General features: G+C 41.3%; 1 protein-coding gene across 1 annotated transcript in view; it reads right to left on the reverse strand.

Moving 5' to 3' along the window:
- ATP6V1A (ATPase H+ transporting V1 subunit A) overlaps positions 1–23256 on the reverse strand; it is a 44975-nt gene extending 21719 nt beyond the window's left edge. The window contains exons 1-4 of the mRNA XM_040980459.1: positions 23175–23256; positions 4443–4537; positions 2211–2339; positions 345–559 (exon numbers count right to left, since the gene is read on the reverse strand). Of these exons, the coding sequence (XP_040836393.1) occupies positions 345–559; positions 2211–2339; positions 4443–4527 (429 nt within the window). The 5' untranslated portion in view covers positions 4528–4537; positions 23175–23256. The remainder of the gene's footprint in view (positions 1–344; positions 560–2210; positions 2340–4442; positions 4538–23174) is intronic.
- Between the last annotated feature and the right edge of the window lie 651 nt (positions 23257–23907).

Raw genomic sequence — 23907 nt, forward strand, 5'->3', positions numbered from 1 at the left:
CTGTAGCCTCTGACACATTAGCAGGATCAGAAATGCAGGGTGGCCACCACTGAAACACGTACTCTTAGGTGGGATGCAGACAATCCAAGCAGTGGCTTAATGTGCTACTCCACAATGACAGCCCCTAAGTGGGTCTGAGCCTCTATCTGGAGCGTTCAGACCTGGATAGAGGTGTTAGGATGGGTGTTTCAAGCAGGAGACCAAAGGTACCGGCTTAAGGAACATTTTAAATTATGCACCTACAGTCCATTTTTTATTTGGATAAGACTACAACCTAATTTACTGAACTTTCATTACACATTCTGTTTCACCAAACAGTAAAAACTGTTGTAGCCCAGACTTACCCGGAGGTTTTTACAGGGTGTAAACTCCCATTTGATATCTCTGCTCAGTGCGGACACGTTGACTCCTCTGGGGATGTAGATGCTCTGAGTCTGACTGCTGATATCCGATAGGGGTCGTTGAATTCCATCAAAAATGGCCCCCATAATGCCAGGACCGAGCTCTACTGAGAGGGGTTTACCAGTGCGGAGCACAGGATCGCCAACAGACACACCAGCTAGAAGCAGCAGTTGAGGAAACCTCACCACCAAAGTTTAACGATATTGTTAACAAGAAACATCACAGTTCAACAGGGAAGCTATACTTAAGTGGCAAAATCAAAAGGTCCCTAAACCTTATCAGTTTACAGTTTTGTTTTCAATAATTTTATTAGGCGTGTTAAAGGAAGTAAGATAACAATCTCATTCACTATTAGATGGTTATATACAAACAACATAAGAATACAAGTCTTAATAACAATTTGAAAAGAGTGAAATGCAGAAATTGAGAGAGAGAATATACATTTCTGTCCTGAAAAACTATAGTTCTTGGAACAGGATGGATGTGCCAGTTAGGCACTACTCAAATTTCATCTTCTGTAGTTTGACAGGAAACTTGTCGCATGTTCAATTCTACACTGGACTTGCTTTTCCACTTAGTAACTGCCAAAAACTGAGCTTCACAGAAATATGAGATCATTGACAAGAATGTGTTATGGCAAAATAATTACATGGCTTATTATTTCAAGCAACTAGTTCACATGGTAATAGATCTAATATTTCTATGTTAATCTCAAAAACTTGAACTGATTCTAACATACTGCTGAGGAAGATCAGTTCCCTAAGAAGGATATTAGTACTTCGACAAAAACATCTGAAAAATTAAGAAAGTAATTTTAAAAAGAAAAAGACTAAAACCTGCAAATACACATGCTAAATCCAATCTGTTTTCTAGTATTTCCAAGTTACATAGGCACAACTTTCAATGAGAGTAATTCAGCAACAGATGTAAAAATTAAACATGGATAAACCTGGACCTAAGAATCTAACCACAGTGAATTCATACAGCAGTTACATTTATATCAGATTACACTTACCGCTTACATTAGAAAAAAAAAATCTAACCCCAAAGGATTGCTAAATCCACTGCAGTAAATCCACATGATTAAATACCATGCAGAAGTACAAGAGTCAGACCTAAGGACATTTTTAATTTAATGATGATGAAATTTTTCTAGCCTATAAGAAAAGTTAACTAATTTTACAGCAGATTCCACCTAGCTCTTGAATCCAGATGATACCATTCATCTTACATACCTAGTCATCTTTTACAATACATTTTTAATGGAAAAAAGCAATGTATGGATTAATACTTTTATTATGCTATAAGGAGAAAAAAGGAAAATTACATCTTTCAATTTACTCAAGATATCCAAGCAAGCAATCAGAAGGATACACAAGAGGAACTAACAAAAGTGGTTGTGTTTATGTGTTCAGTGCAATTCATTATAATAGAATATGACTTACAGATTTCCTAATTTAAACAGAAATCGCAAATGGAGGATTTTAACCTTCTAAATCAGTATTATTCTACTCATGATTTCGTCCACACTATGTGCCTTTTGAAGAAAAATTCCAGCTGGTTCCTTCAGAGGATTTTGAATTACTTAAACATTATGAACAGTGAGTACATAATATTAATTTGTTAAAATGAGAGCATTAATTCCTATTACCCTTTTCCCTTTCTTCAACATCCTGAAAAAAAGTCAGATCTCTCCATGACTCTTTTATGCTTCCAATATCATCAGACGCTGCTGTTTCTACTTTTGGCTTACGGCCTTAAATTTGGACATACGAGAAAGTGGCAGGAAACTGAACCGAAAAGGATACAAGTTTCTTCATACACTTGAATAGTCGCCATATCACCTTCCAGCCGAATAATCTCTCCAACTAACTCGCTGTGACCCACTCTCACCAGCTCATACATGGCTGCGCCTGCCATGTCACAGGCTGTGACCACTGAAGAGAACAAACAATTTTGATGACTTAAACTGATGCTCTGTGAATAGTCAGATAATTAAAAAACTCAATAATTTCAACTATATGTCTCCTGTGTATCATCAGAAAGATATATCACATCCACTATGAAACACAGTTTCACATAAAGATATACTTTTAGCATATTTATTTAAAAACTATACATGAGAACCATTTTCAGATGCTGGAAGTTCTACACTGTATAAACACTTGATCGTATTTAGGCACATTCTGATCAACACAGGTTACTAAATTATATGAGATGAGGGTTTGGAACAATTTAAAAAAAAACACAAAAGAACAAAAAATAACTTCAGGGCCTGGCGCGATAGCTTAGTGATTAAGGTCCTTGCCTTGAACACGCCAGGATCCCATGTGGGTACTGGATCTAATCCCAGCAGCTCCACATCCCATCCAGCTCCCTGCTTGTGGCCTGGGAAAGCAGCTGAGGATGGCCCAGAGCAATGGGCCTCTGTCTCTCTTCTCTCTATCTGACTTTCCAATGATAATAAACACATCTTTAAAAAAAGTTGTAAGTCAATTTCAATATTCATAAACATTACTAAAATAGTAACAATGTTTACCTCTACATCCACTATATAATAATAATCAAGATGCACGTATTGGTTTGAGAAACAATTTAATATGTTTCCATAGAATATTCTTTACTTAGATCCTTTGATTTTCCTTTGTACTTTCTCTAGAAGTTCTTCTGTTTAACTTGTCTTAAAGATTTTAAGATCAGACCTAGTGCAATAGCCTAGTGGCTAAATCTTCATTTTGCACCTGCCAGGATTCTGTATGAGTGCCGGTTTGTATCCCGGCTGCTCCATTTCTCATTCAGGTGCCAACTGGAGAGTGAACCAGAGGAGGGAAGATCTTTCTCTATGTATCTCTGTCTCTCTGTCTATCTGCCTTTCCAATAAAAATAAATAAATCTAAAAAAATCTTTTTATGATCATAGAAACTGCTTCTCTGAATGGCAAAAGAGACTGAAAACAGTATAATGTAAAATCCCTTTTATTTCTTGACTGAAGTTCAAGCTCTAACACCAAACTGTTAGGAGGAAAACGTGCAATACTGACAATGTTCGTCTGCACAAATATCAAAAATTTAACTACAAAAACAAAACAAAACAAAACAAAAAACAAAAAACCACATCGTAAGGCTGATAGACATAAAAAAAACCTGAATTTTCATGGCATTAATGATACATAAAGGAGCAGATTTTACCAAGAAAACCAGGAAACACATTTTGTAGGGGGACTATTCAATAACACAAAACAACACTGGACTGAGACTTATTTAAAAAGCAGTGCCTAAAAATTTGGCATAATAGACAAATGGTAAAAACTGCTATCTACTATCTGTATTAACTCAAAGTACTTCTTTCCAATGACAGCTTATCAGGACACCTAAAATAACCATTTAGAAGGATTCATTAATGCAAAGGCAAAAGCTAGAACTGCTGAAAAATGTTTTGAAGATAGTTACTAATGTTCAAAGATATTAAAGTGCAAAGTAAATTAAGATTCAGTGAAACTCTACCACCTGCAAGATGTCTATATTTTACAGCTTATCAATGTCAAATTAGGCCAAAAAATTAAGATATACAGGTGAGTAAACTTCTGAACATTGTTATACATATATGTAACAGATCATTAACATATGCGACAAAGTAGCACAGTGATAATCAGATTTAGATAATGCTAAATCTCACAGTCACTATGAATCTTCAAAAAATATTTTATTGACTTATTTTCATTTTTTTAAAAAAATATTTGCTTAAAAGGCAGAGTTACAGAGAGACAGGGGGAGATTTTTCTATCTGTGGGATCACTCCCCAGATGGCTATAAAAGCCAGATGTGAGCCTGCTTAAAGCTAGCAGCCACGAGCTTCTTGTAGGTCTCCCACAAGGATACAAGGTCCCAAGGCCTTGGGTTATGCTCCACTGCTTTTCCAGCAGCATTTAGCAGGGAACTGGACTGGATGTGGGGCAGTATGGGCTTGAACCAGCACCCCTATGTGGCAGATATTAAATCAAAGTTAAAGATTCTAACTTGTGATTACTACATACGACTTACCAGGTCCTGAGACTCCATGCACATAACCAAATGAGCTTTCTCTATCTTCATCAAGTATTTTGGGTAGCTTGGAGAAATCCATCATGCCAATTTACCTATGGTAAAACAAAACAAAACAAAACAGAAAAGGAATTATTATAAATTCTAAAGCAAAAGAATCAAGTTGACAAACCTCACCTTTGGTAATCCTTTGGGTATTATGTATCTTCAAAGTAGAATATAAAATAAAATTCTTATAGTTTTAATTAAAAGTGCCTTATTTGTGGATGCTCTATGGTTATGAATTATTAACAAATTATATCTCTATGGAACATATTTCCTAGAAAGTAACCAAGGAGTCTTCAATAAACCCTACAATATCCTCCTCTCCGACATTCTTTCTGAATTCTCAATTCTTTTCTTCTGAAGTATTCTAAGTACATAGACACATGTATAATCCTTTGTCATTTCTCACAAACAAAGGCAAATGTTAGCAGAGGGCCTACGTAGAAGGTGTCACAAGGCTGTTCTGCCTATGTAGTTAGAATTGCCAACAGATTTTTCTTTTCTACTTTGTCATCAGGGCACCTTTCACAATTTAACACAATACAAACATGCTAAGTTTTTTTATTTATTATCTATCTTTAAAATTTATCTGGAACCATTTTTTTAGTAGAGCACAGAACAAGTTTTTGAAAAAATCAATTTATATTCTTAGTAGATACAGACTATGACAAACTCAATGAATAAATCATAAAAATCCAAAAAGAAAACTTGTGACAGATTCGAAAGGATCAAGTTTATCTTGGGCTGGTGGTCTAATTGAATAATTATTGACAACTTAATAACAGACAAAATACATGTACATATAAAACCTAACTATTGTTCCAAAGATCTATCACTCTTCCCTTGAGGGGAGAAGTGATAAAATGCCAAACAGTTTACACTTATGATAAGCTCAAAGATTAGAATGTTTACAGAAGACATCTTAAAGGTCAGGTAGAATCTCTATAAAACAAGGACAGGACAGAATAGCAAAAAGAATTCCAGGTTGGGCAATAACAAAAGAATGCAGATAAAATATCTAGGAAAAGTGAACAGACCAGCATTACTGGTACAAAGGTTTACATTAGGGCAACAGCAGGTAGACTAGTTTGTGGGTTTGAAACTTAATGCCAAAATAACAAATGAACTTAAATCTTATGAAAAGAAAAAAGCATATAAGATTGAAGAACTATTATGAGAAGAATGGTGTTCAATTACTCTCAAAGATTAAAGTAAAGGAGGAAATGAGGGCAGGATAAAAAGTTGAAAAAGCTCTGGAAGTAGTTAAAGCATGAATGTTAATAGAATTTAACTTATTAAATGTTTATTGAACTCCTACTAAGAGAGAAGCATTGTGTTAAGTTTAGAGAACAAGTTTTGCCTAACACTGAGACTATTCTGAAAGAACTTCTTTTAAAAAAGATTTTTTTTAATTGGAAAAAAGGAGAAATGATAGAGAGGAAGATCTTCTGTCTGCTGATTCACACCCCAAGTGGCTGCATTGGCTGGAGCTAGGCTGATCTAAGCTTGGACTTGGAGCCTCTTCTGGGTCTCCCATGTGGCTTCTTCCAGAAGCCATCCTTGACTCTCTCCCAAGCCACAGGCAGGGAGCTGGATGAGAAGTGGGGCTGCCAGGACATGAACCGGCATCCACATGGGATCCTTGCATATATAAGGTAAGGACTTCAGCTGCTAGGCTACTGTGCTGGGCCCAGTTTTCCTGTTAAGGTAACAGAGTATCTGGGTTCAAATTTTGGCTCTGGCTTCCAACTACAGTTTCCTGTTATTGCAGAGGCTGGGAGACAACAGTGATGGCTCAGATAACTGGATATCTGCCTCCTATGTGAGACACAGATTCAGTTCTGGCTACTAGCTTCTGCTCCAGCATAGCCCTTGCCACTAGAAACATTTGGGAAGCAACACAGATGGAAACTCTTTCTTCCCTTCTCTCCTGTCTCTTAAAGTAAATTAAATGCAACATATATTATTTTGTTGAGTGCAATAATGGAGAGGTATGCCTGCGTTGGGGATATCAGGTATGTGAGAAATCTCTGTACCTTCTGCTCAGTATCACTGAATATCTAAAAGTGCTCTCAAAAATAAAATCTGTGTGTTTTAAATGAAGAGTAAAAGCAAGCATTAACATGATAGAGATGGGTCCTGCACGGTGGCCTAGCGGCTGAAGTCCTTGCCTAGAGAACACCAGGATCTCATATGGGCGCCGGTTCTAATTTTGGCAGCCCTGCTTCCCATCCAGCTCCCTGGTTGTAGCCTGGGTAACCAGTTGAGGATGGCCCAAAGCCCTGGGATCCTGCAACCCCATGGGAGACCTGGAAGAAGTTCCCAGCTCCTGGCTGTGGATCAGCATAGCACCAGCTGTTGCAGTCACTTGGGGAGTGAATCATCAGACTGAAGATCTTCCTCTCTGTCTCTCCTCCTCTCTGTATATCTGACTTTGCAATAAAAATAAAATAAATCTTTAAAAAAAAATGATACAGAGACATGGCAGGCTTTCAAGTACACAAAATATGCTTGGGGAGGGGGAAGGAAAACTGAAAAGAACACAAAGACAGTACTGGTGATGAGGCAGAGACAGTCAGCATGTTGGTAGTTTGTTGATAAGGATAAAATCAAGAGTAAAAGTAATTGGAAATAATGAAATTGAATTAGAAAGAAAGCAATAAGGCAACACAGAAAAGAACACTAAAATTCCAGTGTCAGCAGAAAAATAAAATTGGAAGATAGCTGGTTAAAGGAAAGACAATTTTATTGGATTCCTGAAGATGCAGTAGAAAAGGCCATCCAGTAAGAGCAGAAGACAGTAGAAGACCAAGAATTCAAGCAGGACCAGTGTTGTGGCACAGCACATTAAGACACTACTTGCAATCTGGGCAACCACACTGGCGTGCTGGTTCATGTTCCAGCTACACTGCTTCTGTCCCAACTCCCTCCTAAAGTGCATGGAAAGACATTGAATGATGGTCCAAGTTCTTGGGTGTCTGCCATTCATGTGGGTGGCCAGGAGTTACAGGCTACTGGCTTCAGTGTGGTCCAGACTAGGCTGCGGCAGCCATTTGGGAAGTGAGCTGGCACATGGAAGATCTCACTCATTCAGTCACTCTGCCTTTTAAATAAATGAATAGACTTTCAAAAAAATAGGCAGAACAAGATTTTCCAGAAACTACTACATACCAGGGGGGAAAAAAACTGAAAGAGGAACATACTTAGCTGGGAAATGGAATATGCAAACATTTTCCATTTTTGAACTGGCAAATCAGGCTGAACTGCAATCTTTGGAAACTTCAAAATTTTCAAAGCCAATGGAAAGCTTGAAAGTCATTTTATCTAACTTCCTCCTAAGTCTGAATATTCCCTTGATGGCATCATGACACATGGTCATCTGGACATTAACAAGGAAACAGCAGGAGAACCTGAGTCAACAACTTGGGATCCCATTCTGGTACTCTTAATGGCATGCTGCAGAACATCCTGGAAAAAAAAAAGACTTAAATTTCTTTTTAAAATTTATTTTGGAGTCACAGTTGCAAAGAAAGATGGGGAGAGGCAGAGAGCACAATCTTCCACCCACTGATTCACTCTGCAAATGGCTGCAATGGCCAGGCCTGGGTCAGGCTGAAGCCACAAGCTGTAGCTGGGGTCTCCCAAGCACGGGTAGTGACCCAAGCACTTGGGTTATTTTCTGCTGCTTTCCAGGTATATTTGCAGGTAGACAGACAGGAAATGGAGCAGCAAGGACATGAACTGATGCTCCTATGGGATGCTGATATTACAGGAGGAGACCCAACCCACTATGCCACAACGCTGGTCCCAATACATCCATCTTACTATCGATAGTTTTGTTTTGTTTTTTAAGATTTTATTTATTTTATTGGAAAGGTAGGTTTACAGAGAGAAAAATATCTTCCATCTACAACAAGCAAAGCTAAGCTGATCTGAAGTCAGGAGCCTCTTCTGGATCTCCCATGTGGGTGCAGGGTCCCAAGACTTCCCTCCTTTGCTTTCCCAGCCCATAAGCAGGGAGCTGGCTGGGAAGTCAAACAACCAGGACACAAGTTGATGTCTATATGGGATGCTAGCGCTTGCAGGTGGAGCATTAGCCAGCTGAGCTATGGCTGTTGGCTTCCCACTGTATACATTTGAAACATAATGCTCTGAATCCCAGAATTGGATTGACTGGATTGTAAGTTTGTTCAAATGTTCCTTGTGAAATGTAGAATGCTTATGAAATTATGCTGCTAATGGTAGTATCTGATCCATGTTTCAATGTGTAAAAACCCATTTCATTGTTAGAATTCTGCTGGAGAGTCTGTCTCTGCAAGGAAACGCGAGCCTACCTCTCTCTAACGCCTATGTTCTGACTTTATTTCCGGCAACTACTTGTAGCCACACAAACTGATATACTGAATACTTGTTTTTAACTGAGACAAGAGACCAAGGCTTTGGGTCAGACAGACTTGAGTTCGTATGCACAAGTTGTGTTCTTGGACAAATCAGGTTCTCTTCCTTTCCTTTCCTCTCCTCCCTCTCTCTTTTTTTTTTCTTCAATATTTGCTTTATTTATTTGAAAGGCAGAGTTACAGAGAGACAGATACAGAGATCTTCTATCTACTGGCTCACTCCTCAGATGGCTGCAATGGCTGTAGTTGGGGCAGTCTAAATCCAAGGGCCAGAAACCTCCTCCTGGTCTCGCTCATGGGACCCAAGCCCCTGGGCCATGCTCTACTGCCTACCAGGCACAGGAGCAGGCAGTGGGATTGGAAGTGTAGCAGCCAGGACTCAAACAGGTGTCCACACAGGAAGGCGGCATCCCAGACAGTAGCCTAACTCACTGCACATAACATCGACCCTTTAATCAATTTCTTTCACCCTTTTGGGTCTCTGTAAGATATAATGCAGTTGTTATGAGTAAGGCTAATAGAAAAGTATCACAATGACTGTTAATTTTATCCATAGAAAGGAAGCAAGATTGCCTACTTTTTAAGAAAATATATCTAATGTATTATCTTGTTATCTGAATCAAATCTACTTACTTAGATTCCCCTTTGTTATTATACATATTATACTGTATTTTTATTTTCTAAAACCAAACAGAAATTTTTAAATTCCCAGCGAATTGCCAGCTGCTATATCATAGGTAGAAAATATGATGGAGTAAGACGTAATCTTACCCTTACATGGTGGTATAAAAAGACAAGGTGACATACAGCATATACGTGCTCACAGGAGCATTACTGGATGATTTACAAGAACATAAAGCCTTGTGACTTACAGGTTAAGCTGAGACAAAGATGAATAAAGATGTATCACGTAAAGCTGGTTTACAGATACATGATTCAAATGAACTTTAGAAAGGTGTTTTAGAGAGTTGATCAGGCAATAATGATGTCTTCAGATTTTGTATAATAATTATTTACTTACTTTCTTTAAAACTGATCAGTGAGGGCCTCCAAATGCATGAGCAATGGTTAGTGCTAAAAGAAGAATTCATTCATGATTCAGTTGTCTTATGAGTTTATTAGTCAGCTGGATCATTCTAGCCACCATGGGAAGTTTGACAATTCTGTAGTTTTTAATATTTCTAGGATAGTAGGCATTAAAACAGTGGCATCAAACTAACAAAGGATTGAAGAGTCACAGTTATAATTCTATAAATTTACCCAGAGATAATTTTCACCTTATCCATAAACTTGCATATATGATACTTTAAAAAAAAAAAGTATGTATTAGAAAGGCAGAGTGACACAGAAAGGAAGAGAGAAACAGAATTTGCTGGTTCATGCCCCCCAAAACCCACTGCAACCTGGCCAAAGTCAGGAGCCAGGAACCCACCTGGGTCTCCCTACTGACGGCTGGAGCTCAAGCACGTGAGCTATCATCTGCTGCTTCAAAATGCATTAGCATGGAAATGGATTAGAAACCAAGCAGCAACGCAATACCAACGCTCTGACGTGGGATGCAAGTAACCCAGTGTGCAGCTTAACCCACTGTGATGAAATGCCGGTCCTAGTAAACATTACTGCATTACAAATTATTGCAAGGCAGATAGACACGGAGAGAGACAGAAAGATCTTCCATCTGCTGTTTCACTCTGCAAATGGCCACAATGGTCAGAGCTGAGCCAATCTGAAGCTAGGAGCCAGGAGCTTTTTCTACGTTTCCCATATAGCTATAGGGTCATTAAGGCTTTGGGCCATCCTCTACTGTTTTCCCAGGCTACCTCCTGATAGGAAGTGGACCAGGTGGGACACGAACTGGTGCCTATACAGAATCAGGGACCCATTCCCTGTTGCCTCCCCGGTTACGCAGCAGCAGGAAGTTGCAACTGCAGTAGAGACCAGACTCAAACGCAGGCATCCAGTTTGGGATGTGCGCATGCCCAATAGCAGCTTGCCCACTGTGCCCAGTCGTCTGCTTTGACCCTGTATTTTTTTTTTTTAAAGATTTATTTTATTTTTGTTGGAAAGTCAGATGTACAGAGAGGAGAGACAGAGAAGATCTTCCATCCGATGATTCACTCCCCAAGTGAGCGCAACGGCCGATGCTATGCCGATCCGAAGCCAGGAGCCTCTTCCGGGTCTCCCACGCGGGTGCAGGGTCCCAAAGCTTTGGGCCATCCTCAACTGCCTTCCCAGCGCCCATATGGGATCCCGTACGTGCAGGGCGAGGACCTTAACCACTGCGCCACCGCACCGGGCCCTGACCCTGTTTTTTAGAAAGTTGCTGTTAAGGGGCCCAATGCAGTAGCCTAGCAGCTAAAGTTCTTGCCTTGAACTCACCAGGATCCCATATGGGCACGAGTTCTAATCCCCGCAGTCCCACTTCCCATCGAGCGCCCTGCTTGTGGCCTGGGAAAGCAGTCGAAGATGGCCCACAGCCTTGGGATCCTGCACCCGCATAGGAGATCCAGAAGAAGCTCCTGGCTCCTGGCTTCGGATCAGCACAGCTCTGGCTGTTGTGGTCACTTGGGTAGTGAATCAACAGACAGAAGATCTCCCTCTCTGTAAATAAATACAGCAGGTACAGTGACACAAGGGTCTACTTCATTATTGTTGTTTTCAGTTGTTAACTTCTTAAAGAAATTAACCACTGCAACAAACTCCCAGGATTGGCCCAAGGTAACAGGCCACGCCTTTCCTTTTTAAAATATTGATTTATTTTCTTTGAAATGCAGAGTCACAGAGACAAAAGGAGAGAGAGACAGAGAGAGACCTTTCATCTATTGCTTCATTCCCCAGATGGCTGCAGCAGGCCAAAACCAGGATGTGGGTTTCTTCTGGGTGTCCCATGTAGGTGCAGGCACCCAAGTACTTGGGCCATCCTCAGCCACTTTCCCAGGACCAACAGTAGGGAGCCAGATCCAAAGTAGGGCAGCTGGGATTCAAGCCCACGTGGGATGCTGGCATTAGGCAACAGCTTAACCTTCTAAGCCACAGTGCTGGCCCGACCGGCCATCTGAGAGCATTAAAATGTACAAGTCACACAGCACTGATAGAAGGTTTCCTGTTATACTTCTCAAACTTTTCAAAGCATTCAGTTTATACAAATACAATAAATAAATAAATAAATAAATGAACAGAAAAACCCCTCTCCCACCAACACCCCAGAATTTGAACAAGGAACAAGAAAGGCATACTGGGAGCAGGAAATTTCCTTGCAAGCTGCTGTACATTCTCTTAAATCCAATAAAAGGTCTGTGCTGTACTCCATCACATCCTGCATGTTTACTAAGAAAACTAAGAAAGTGCCTCCTCCCCACAACTAAAATAAAAACTAATTCATCAAGCAGATACCATACAGTTAGTTGATAACTGGTATAGAGCTAAACAAAACAGTTTGAAAAGTATAGACATACAATGCATTGGTTTGTTAATAACTAATCATTATCTATGATGACAGTCAAAAATATTCCACTAGAACCTTCTGCTTTACCCTAAAATGTTTATACCCACATGAATAGGAGCAGGCTTTTAAACCTGTTAAAAAGGCAGCTTCCTAAAACATGGCTTTCAATAATATAACTACATTGTAAGCTAGATTATACTGGAAGTTAATTTTATATCAAATCTCCATGGCATACAGGCCAAACCCTAATGTGATTTACTGCTATATAAAATTGTTTTAGAGGCTACCGAGTAACTCATGGTATTCAATAATTCTTGTTGTTCTCAATAGCTTCACAAAAATAAAAAAACACAACCAAGTTACATGTTTTCAGAAAAACTGTTATACATAGCTGTAAGCCTATGATAATGTATAAAACACTGACCCTTAGCTGTATAACTCATAACTTGATTAAGAATAAAAAGTGAAAGCAATTCACAATTAAGACCCCCTTTAGTCACAAGATAGGTCCCTTCCACCCATATATTTGTGGAGGATTAAAAAAACAAAAAACAGATTTTCCTGCAACAGAAGGAAAATCCAGAAGGTAGCACAGGCAATCATCTGTGCTCATGAGTCATCAGACTCCCCCACAGGCACTGCAGAACACTGCAGTGGCAAACAAAAGCAGAGGCCCACTGTTTTCCCCCCTTTTTCCCCTTTCTTCTTTTTCTGCCATGCCCTTCCCTCCTTTTATGAAGCTGATTCCAAACTATTTCAGATCAATGCACTATCTCTAGAATTTCATGATCCCCTAAATAATTATTTTTAGTACACCAGTCTTATATGATGTAAGTCTTGGAACAGGAGGAAGTCATACACAAGGTTTCAAGGTACTATTACTCACATATAACACACCTGGGTTGGACTGAGTATGGTAGACTACAGAGGAATTGAAGGAGGGGTTTACAAAGTGGCATGAGGAAGCTTCTTTTGGAGGTAAAGGATACGTTCATTACACTGTAGCGATGGTCCCACGTGTACACCCATACGCCAAAGCTTACCCAACTGCATCCTCAACATAGGACAGGTATGAGGCCTGTAGCCAGCTAAGCCACCATCAAAGAAGCTGCTATCCCATATAAGCAATGGTTTGAAATACAGCCTGGGAAAGCTGTGGAAGCTAAGATGATCAAAGTGCTTGGGCCTCTGCACCCATGAAACTCAGGCTCTGGGGTCCTGCCTTTGGCTTGGCACAGTCCTGCTATTTGGGGAGTAAACCAGTGGATGGATAATTATACTGCAATAAAAGTATTTTTAAAAAAGCAAAAATTGTTGCATGACTACTACTGGAAGGGCATAATAATCACTTCACCTTTTACTTCTCAACAAACATAAATGTTTAAAAGAAAAAGCTATATGGTGAGAACCCGGTAAGGGACTATCACAGAAGACAGGGATGAAACCTTAACCAAACTCACGTTTGTCTGTTTTAAATGATTTATGCGATGAAGGAAGAACTGTGGGTATAGCCTCTTGTCATTAAGCTTAGCAAATTCTGGGGATTTCCTCAATCTAACAGTTCAGGAGCACAGAAGTCAGATACATTTTGGAATACTTATTCATCTCTTATTAGGACAAAATTTAATAACAAATCAGATTAGAATATCCTGGGTAAGGATTTAGGAAATCTTAACACTTTTTTGAATGAACTTATAAACCTGCATGCCAAGCAACATAGATAACCTTGTTTTCTAAGACTCCAACTCAGCTCTAGCGTTTTGGATATCACAGTTGCCACAGTTTGGAAGATGGATGTACAGGGACTTCTCGAGATTTATTTTTATTGTAAAGTCAGACATAGAGAGAGGAGGAGAGACAGAGAGGAAGATCTTCCATCTGATGATTCATTCCCCCTCAAGTGAGCACAACGGCCAGAGCTGTGCCGATCTGGAGCCTGGAGCCAGGAGCCAGGAGCTTCTTCCAGGTCTCCCACATGGGTGCAGGGTGCCAAGGCTTTGAGCCGTCCTCGACTGCTTTCCCAGGCCACAGGAAGGGAACTGGATGGGAAGTAGAGCTGCTGGGATTAGAACTGGTGCCCATATGGGAACTTGGGCATGCAAGGTGAGGACATTAACCACTACAATATCATACCGAGCCCTCTTCTGATGTCTTATATTTCTTTAGTTTAAGGTACAATTATTTTATAAGAGTTATTATCAACAGCCTATTTCATCTCTATTTGCAGCTTATTCCTGAACCCTCTCCATCCTCAATGCAATGTTTTGGTGGATGAGATGATGTTCACAACACACTGACAACAGCAGATGCTACAAACCCAATTCCAGCACTGCGAGGAAGCTGACACCTAAGGACAGTGCACGCTGATAGTTTGGGATCAGTCACTCTAATTCTTCTATTCATATATTTTTTCCTTTCTTGAAATAAATGAAATTGAAGATGCTGAAGAGAAGTATGCTATATTCAAAAACAATAAGTCCCTAATTTAAAAAATTATTTATTTTTATTTGAAAGTCAGATATACAGAAAAGAAACAGGGAATAAGATTTTTTGAGCGCCCATTCACTCCTCAAGTGGCCACAATGGTCCGAGCTGCGCAGATCTGAAGCCAGGAACCAGGAACCTCTTCTGGGTCTCCCATGTGGGTGCAGGTTCTCAATGCTTTGTGCTGTCCTTAACTGTTTCCCTGGCCACAAGCAGAGAGCTAGATGGAAGCAGGGCCGCAGGAACATGCACTGGTGCCCATATGGAATCCTGGTCCATGCAAGGTGAGGACTATTGCTCGTAGGCTACCATGCTGGGCCCTACTGTCTAACTTTGTATTATCAAAACTAGAACTCAGGGGTTATTGAAAACTTGTTTTTTTCCTAAAGATATAGACATTCCTATACTTAGCTATCACACTTTTAATGTTCATATTGATTGTGAATCTGACTTCCTATTTATAACTATATGAAAGTTATATAGTATTATTTTGTTTCACAAAAGTAGCAGCTTTCACAGTGAACAATTTTAACATTTCACTCTTCAAGTAATAAAATTCAAACTTGAATTGATAGAAATTCAATATATAAATCACATAAGGAGCATTACAAGCTATACCTAAAATACTGCTATTTGAAAGTAACAAGATGTATGTCTGTTCCTTAAAAATGTAATTGAGAAGAGATATAAATTAAAAAAATTCTTCCTTGCTGGTTCATTCTCAAATTTCCACAAGAAGGCCCTCGATGGGCACTGAAGCTAGGAGTCAGGAATTCCATCCACACCTCTCCCATGAGCAGCAGGCACCCGGTGACCTGAATCACAGCTTGCTGCCTCACAGGGAGAGCATTAGCGCAAGCTGTGAGTCGATAGGGGAGTGAACCAGCAGATGAAAATTCTTTTTCTGACTTTCCCTCACTGTCACACTGTCTTTCATATATTAAGTAAACAAATCTTTACGAATGAGTGTCCTGCCACACTAGCCTAGCAGCTAAAGCCTTGCCTTACACATGCTGGAATCCCATATGGGTATTGATTCTAATCCCAGCCACCCTACTTCCCATCCAGCTCCCTGCTTGTGGCCTGGGAAAGCAGTTGAGGATAGCCCAAAGCCTTAGGATCCTGCACCCGTGTGGGAGACCCGAAAGAGGCTCCTGGCTTGTTAGCAATGTAGAAAAATCTCCGAGGTAATACTGTTAAGCAAAAAACTAAAGCTGGGGTTGATACCATGACTCAACAGGCTAATCCTTTACCCTGTGGCACTGGCATCCCACATAAGGGCTGATTCGTGTCCTTGCTGCTCCACTCCCCATCAAGCTTCCTGCTTGTAGTCTGAGAAAGCAGTAGAGGATGACCCAAAGCCTTGGGACCCTGCACTGTGTGTGGGAGACCCCAACAGAGGCTCCTGGCTCTTGGCTTAGGATTGACTCAGCTCCTGCAGCTGTGGCCAGATAGGGAATGAACCAGCACACGAAAGACCTCCTATCTTTTCTTCTCTTTGTAAATATGCCTTTCAAATAATAATTTTAAAAAAAGCAAAACAAAAAACCTTAAGTTCCGTGAGACATGACTACTTGTGGATAGACACAGAGAGAAAAATAAGACTGTGGGGGGAGGGAGATAAGGAGGACAAAGAGACAAACCTAAAAAACCTAAGCGTATACTTATATTTTTGTTTTACTTGTGTTTGCCTTTTCTGCTTTATTAAAAGCGATGTCGGTCTGGGAAGGCGGTGGAAGATGATCCAACTGCTAGTCCCTGGCTTCAGCCTGGCCCAGCCCAGCTGCTGCTGGGAATGAGCCAGAGCATCTATCTTTTAAATAAAATAAGTCTTCTAAACAAATGTATTGTTGAGTGATTTGCTCTATACCAAAACAACTGAGTCAAGTAATAAAATTATAACATAGCTAATTGAGCAAATATCAGCATAATGTAGCTCATATGTGCTAGCTACTATTCTAATCAGTTTTTATAATCTTAATTTAAATTCACAATAATTAAATATTGCCCTTCCTATAAAGCTGAGAAAAATGCAACACAGAAAACTAAAGTAACTCCCTCAAAGTCACATTACTAAAAGGTAAAGGAGCCAGATCTGCCCCATAGTCTGGTGGCAGTAATTCAAAATTCTCTGAAAGACTGAATTCACACATTAATTGTAAATACTTCTGATTTTCTTTTTACAGACTCTTCTTTGAAGTTTTCTTACAAGTGTTAATCCTGCAATTCCTTTTATCCACCTAATCCAAATGCCAAGTTTTCATATGATTCTGTCATATGATTGAGTCAAATGATGCCATACTTCCAAAACCTACTCTAGATAGCTCCAAGGCAGAAAGCACTTCTACAGCGTGGAGGTTCCACCAAGGAGACAAAATGTAAATTTGTAACCTCATCTGCTAGTGATTATCACATCCTGGTACATGCAACATGAAAATTTCTTATTGGATGCCCAAGGGTTATCACATACATATGTTGATCTCCTCTGAGAAGCTGCAGACAAAAGCATAACTGCCTCTAGCCATTGCATATAATATTTTTTCCTTTTGTTAATTCTTTTCTTCATCTGGTTGTCTATTTCTTTTTCAAAATACTTTTATTTTCATCTATAGAAATATTACAACCTTATTATAAAAACATATAATATAGAAAAGCATAAGGAAGTAGACAAAAATAATCTGAAATCCCAAGCTATCCACGTTGAAATAACAAGCATTTAGCTGGCCATCCTTCGCTGTGATTCCTCAGCCACACAGACACGCACACACACCTGCACATGCACACGTCAGTGGTAACACTGCTGCTTTCTCTTCCTGCGTATTTCCTCTTTACAACGTTGACTACTAAATAGGCATATACGATAGCCATGGTGTTTTTAAGTGCTCTTATAAAAATATGATCTCATTATTTATATCCTTGCCTTTCTTACATAGGATGCAAGGCCCTAATATACAATTAACTCCTACCATTTAATGATTTCATCACATTTCTTAATATTGCTTGCACAATTTACATAACAATACCAACATTGATAAAACTTTCCCCTTGTCCCCAGGTTCCAACACTCTGGCATTCAACATTCAAGTACGCACCTGCTCATTTACTGGCGTCTTCATTTCTAAAGGAAAGATTCCTTGGAACATGACTGACAGAACAAAGTATGTATTTTCAATACTGAAACAATTTATGTCTCATCTGCCATTTTATGAGAAAATTCTTTCCTGCACATTCTTGCTAAAAACTTGTAATTTTGCTAATCACTGAAGTAATATTTCATTATTACTATGTTGAATACTAGTAAGGTTATAAAACTTTTCACCTTTGTTGATGTTGAGATTTCTCCCCTGTGAAGTCACATGGTCCCATGTTCCACCCATGTTTCTGTGGGTGGGCTTGTTACAGGTTTTAACTCTTGGGCTGCCCACATTCCATGCCCAGGTACCCGATCTGGAGCCCCACCTTCCTGTTCCTGTGCACTCCGGGAAGAGGTGACAGCTCCAGGACTGCAGCACTTACTGCCCATGCAGGAGACGTGCACTGAGCTCCTGGCGCCTGCCTTCAGTCTGGCTCAGTCCTGGCTGTTGCGGGCATCGAGGCAAACCATAATATTACTTTAAAAAAAATTAGGATTTTTTTTATATTAAGTATTTTATTATTTATATTTAAGCCTTACTCCATCTGAGATTACATACTTGCTCAACCTTATCCTCTTCGAGATGGACAGACAAGTCAATTTATCATATTTATAATATTTATATTTCTTTTCCCCCAAAGAATTACCATTTTGCCATGCACTAACTTTCCAAATATAAGGGGATTTACTTGTTTTTCAATATGCTGGTATACTTACTATACCTAAACCTAAAGCATATTAAAATCTTACCAATTCAATTATAATTTAATTATGTAAATAAGTCAAGCATTTTCAATCAAGATATGCAATTAAGGGCCCAGCACAGTAGCCTACTGGCTAAGGTCCTCACCTTGCACGTGCCGGGATCTCATATGGGCGCTGGATCTAATCCCAGCAGCCCGGTAGTTTAAATCTTTCTTTCCTAATTGTCAAAGTGATTTCAATGCATTTTCTTCTAAAATTTTCCATACATAATCACTATTGCACACATGCTTTTCTGGGGTACTTTCTAATTTGATTAGTTGCTTCTATTTTACCTTTTAATAAAATTGTCCAAAAAAAATTAAACTAGGAAACTGAAATAAAACTTCAGAGTCCGGCTGCATTTCACTAATCAAGCACATCTGGAGTTTCTCTGCATCATGTCATGTGCCATTCCATTTGCTATGAAATATGTTCATCATTTTTCAGGAAAAAAAATATTGTACGTTGTGGATATTAATTTTTCTTTATTTAGAGATTTATTTATTTTTATTGGGAAGTCAAATACACAAAGAGGAGGAGAGACAGAGAGGAAGATCTTCCATCCGATGATTCACTCCCCAAGTGACCGCAACGGCTGGTGCTGCACCAATCTGAAGCCAGAAGCCAAGAGCCAGGAACTTCCTCCAGGTCTCCCACCTGAATGCAGGAACCCAAGGCTTTGGCCCGTCCTCTACTGCTTTCCCAGGCCACAGGCAGGGAGCTGGGTGGGAAGTGAAGCTACCAGGATTAGAACAGGAGCCCATATGGGATTCTGGTTGCTTTCAAGGCAAGGACTTTAAGCCGCCAGGCCACCACACCAAGTATATGGGTATTAATTTATTTAAAAAGGTTCATCATCAAAAGAACAGCCATTTCTAGCAATGGCATTAATCAAACTTGAAAGGGTCCAGCGCAGTAGCCTAGCAGCTAAAGTCATTACTTTGTATGTGCTGGGATCCCAAGCACTGGTTCGTATCCCAGCTGTTCCACTTCCCATCCAGCTCTCCACTTGTGGCCTGGGAAAACAGCAGAGACGACCTAAAGCCTTGGGACCCTGCATCCATGTGGGAGACCTGGAAGAAGCTACTGGCTCCTGGTTTGGGTTTTGCACAGCTGAAGCCATTGTGTTCACCCAGAGAATGAACCAATGGAATGGAAGATCTCTGTATCTCCTTTTCTCTAACTGTGCCTTTCAAAAAAAAAAAAAAAAAAAATCCCACATCTACAAAGTGGATGAGGCATCCCAAGAACTTGGGCCATCCTCTGCTGCTTTCCCAGGTCATAAGCAGAGCGTAGGACTGGAAATGGAGCAGCCAGGACACAAACTGATGCCCATATGGGGTGCCATTTCTTGCAGGTAGAGGATAAAGAAAATATTTATTTGAAAGGCAGAGAGAAACACATTCTGTTCACTGTTATGCGATAGGTCAAAAATTGAGCCCAGTTCTCTATAATTGGGCAAGTAAAGTCTGAGCCATATAACATTACATTCACATATCACTTAGCTTTATTGTCACATAATTATCATCAAGGTTATCTTGTACAAACAATAGTGTTGAGAGAAAAAATGCTAAATATTAAACCTGTCATCTCCTCCTCCCAACCTTGCTTAAAGGGCATGGAACTAAAGTGGCAGAGCTGGGTGAGGATCCTCCGGTTTCCCGTATAGCATATTCCCACTTGCACCCGATATGCAGTCACTTTTTGTATTTAGTATAGATCATTCCTCTGTCCTTCCTTCCCATTTTTGAATAATAACCGGAAAAAAATTCATGGATAAAAGTGCATTTGTATCCATACAAGGTATGGCTAAATAAACATTTCAACAGATAACTGCTATTAATATTAGTGAAGTTCATTGGTCAGGTTTTTAATCCCATTGACTCTAATTTGGAAGGTTACTATTAACAAGTGGAATCTGCAAGCTAATGCCTACTGCACAGCCTTAGAAGCAGCAAGGAATTGCAACAGTTAAAGGAACTTAATCACCTTGTCTAATTGCAACCGTCGGCTCACTCAGTAAGCAATCTGCTAAGTACCTATCAGGTATTTCAGCATTCTGGTGCTGAAAAACCCAATAGGAAAGATACTGTCCTAGAATTTCTGGACCCTTTATGGTTGCCTAAGAAACATCAGACAGCAAGGAGTCACAAGTGCAAAGATAAGAGAAGACCCTGTGTAGTTGATAAAGCTGAGAAGCTGCTTTTCCTTGCAGGAGGGGGAGAACAGCCACAGCGCGATACTAACATGTAAGGCAGTGAAAACAAGGCAGCCCTCAGCAGAAAACAAGAGGTGTCTTGGGCCCTAATGTGAAAGCCCACAGCACAATGTATGCCACAAATGCTGGTTTTTTTTCTTTTTGTCTAGCATTCATTTAGGCTAAAGCTAGTCTAAGCGATGTCTTCTAAGCTTCACACCACACACGTGCAGCGCACATGTTTTACCTGTGCATGTTAAATAAAGCCCTTTTCCCCACGCAGTCTTAGCAGCAACGTAATCACCAATCTCTGCTGATCTTTCAGATTTCCTCAAAGATCTCCATTACTGCCTTCACAAGTTCCCCAAAGTTGGAGAAATTGTGAAGCAAAACTGCAGACTCATTCAACCTCTTCTATACTGACATTCCCCCCTTCACCACCCAGGGCCTTTGAGGTTTTTTTTTTTTTTTTTTCCCTCTCTCCATTTGGGTTTCACCCAGACAGGACTGGTTCAGGCCACCAGATTACTCCAGGAACTATTTGATGGAATGTCCCCTGGGCAATGAAGCAACACTGCCTTCCCCCACCCCCACCATGTCCTCTCCTCTAGAGATCAGGAAATCTCACTTTGGAAAAGAAAAATATTCATGGATAACAGTGCGTTTGTATCTGCAGAAAGTATGGCCAAATAAGCATTTCAATAGATAACTGCTAACGTCCAGCAATGATCCATAAGCACAAAATGCTAACGTTAGAAATGCAAGAGAAGTTGTAGTCTAAGTTTTATATTTATTTGAAAGGCAGAGAGAGGGAGAAAGCGCTTTACCTACTGTGCTAGACACTCACCCCTGCTAGTTTTTTTATTACTTGAAGACAGAATGATCTTTAAGGTTGCTTTTCTAGTAAGGAGCACCAAAAGGCCAATTTTTGTATTGTGAACTTAACAGTTTATTAACAAGCATTTTGGAAGACACAGCAGAAACAAATTAGGTCAGTCACATTGACCACTCAAAGATAATGATTCCACCTTGCTCACTTCTCAGCTTTCTAATGGCTTCTTCAATCACACCGGTTAGAAAACTGCCACATCTAGCTGAGAATATAAATTTTTCATTTTAATAAAAATTATAATAAAAAATCAAATATGTCCTTTTAATTACCCTTTTCAATGTAAAAGAAGCAAGAACTTTCTGAGTTGTTAGTACAAACAATTAGACTTTAACCCAGAAATGGAAGTCTGTTTGGGTTCAAAACAGCCTACTACAGCACATACAGAACAGGCTGGGCAAAAATCTAGGCAAAACAGTGTCTGTTTTTCATAAAATATTATTCATCAAAACAAGAGGTCATTTGGAGTTTCCCAACTGCAGAAAGCTAAGGGTAGATGAAGGTGTTTCTTCAACACACCTATGCCACAAAGCTCATCACGGGACTGACTGGGAGTGGCAATCAGGATTTTAAAGGGGGGGGGAAAGGATGCTGGGAAAGACCACACGAAATTAACAGTATCTACGCCTTCTTACCATGAAGCTTACAAACAGATCTGGTTTACTTTAATTTCCAGCCCGTCTCGCTTCCCTTCCAGGAAAACCCCGACACTTGTCCGTAAGCTGGCCGGAGCTGCCTGCAGCCCGCGACGCTGCAGCACCACCTCCTCACGCTTCCCCATTCAATCAAGAAATGTCGCAGTTCCCACACCCGTGGTTCCAACCGCCCTCTCCCTCAGACTTGCTCTCGCCCTGCCAGTCCTACCCAAAGCCTGGGAACACTCTCTGGCGAGGATGTCGGACCCGACTGTCAGGATTACCGAGAGCGCCCGTTCGGAGGGAAGCTTTCCCGTGACTCGGCAGTGAGGGCCCGGGCAGTGACATTCCCTACCAAGCCAGTCTCGCAGGAGACGCCCCCGCCTTCAGGGTTCTGCCTACATGCTGGCTCCTCAGCGCCGGCTGCGGGCTGGAGGGGACCCTTACCAGGGAATACGGACCCCGGGAGGGTGCAAGCCCCTAAAAACGGATGAAGCAACCCTGACTACACCGAATCCCGCACATTCCAAATCGGGAACTGGAATGACCGCATTCACTCCCCCAATGAAGACCCAGGTGGTGGGGTCGCCCACCGAGGCCGTGGGGGGGAGGGGACGGGAGGACCGAGGTCAGGAGACCCGGAGACACGAGCGCTCTGCCCACGTCCGAGTGACAGCGGGCGGGACGGCTCACATGGCCCTCCCTCCCCTGGCCACCCCCGGCACCGTCCCCGCCAGGCCCCGGTTTACCGGTCGCCGCTCACCTGCGGGAGCGCGAGGTGCAGAAGCAGGACGGATCGCCGAGCCAGAGGATCCGTCACCGCGGGAGGGGACGTCTTCAGCTGCGGGGGAGGGGCGGGCCCGGCCAGCCACGTGACTGCCGCTCCGCCCGTCACGTGACCGTCGGCCCCGCCCCCGCCCGTCGGGGTGGGGAAGGAGGGAGACAGGACTTTTCGGGTTCCTGCCAAGACGGGTTTTTCTAGAGATCCAAACACAAACTACACTTAAGGGTTTCCCTAAAGATTGGGTCGTCAAACGCTAGGGAGAAAGTGCGAAGGGTAAGGGTTAAAGTGCATGGCTAAGGAAGTGACGTCCAGGCCGCGCTCCCATGAGCGGAAATGGCGGTGTCGTTCCACGCCTCCCCCCCCCCCCCGGGCCCGCGGTTCGAGTCCCATGCAAGCAGCCATGGGCCGGTCACGCGTTCTAACAACGGCGTGCAGCGGGCAACCAGGGCGTCCAGCCGGCTGGCTGCTCATGACGTGAAAGCATATCGCTTCAGTTTCAAACACCAGCGTTACAAAGCCCTATTAGAAAAAAAAGTAAAGCATTTTACTGGCCAATCTGGAAAGAACAGGGTCTGGACATCCTGAACTGACTGGTTTGGGAGAGAGACAACAACACCGGGGCGGAAAAGGCTGGATTTCGCCGCCGGGGCCGGCGGGACAAGCCCCCAGCGGCCGCGCCGCATCGAGCGCGACGCCCGCAGGCCCCGGGCCA

The sequence above is a fragment of the Ochotona curzoniae genome, unplaced genomic scaffold (assembly GCF_017591425.1).
Source record: "Ochotona curzoniae isolate NIBS_2020 unplaced genomic scaffold, NIBS_Ocur_1.0 contig_3498, whole genome shotgun sequence".
Classification (NCBI taxonomy): Eukaryota; Metazoa; Chordata; class Mammalia; order Lagomorpha; family Ochotonidae; genus Ochotona; species Ochotona curzoniae.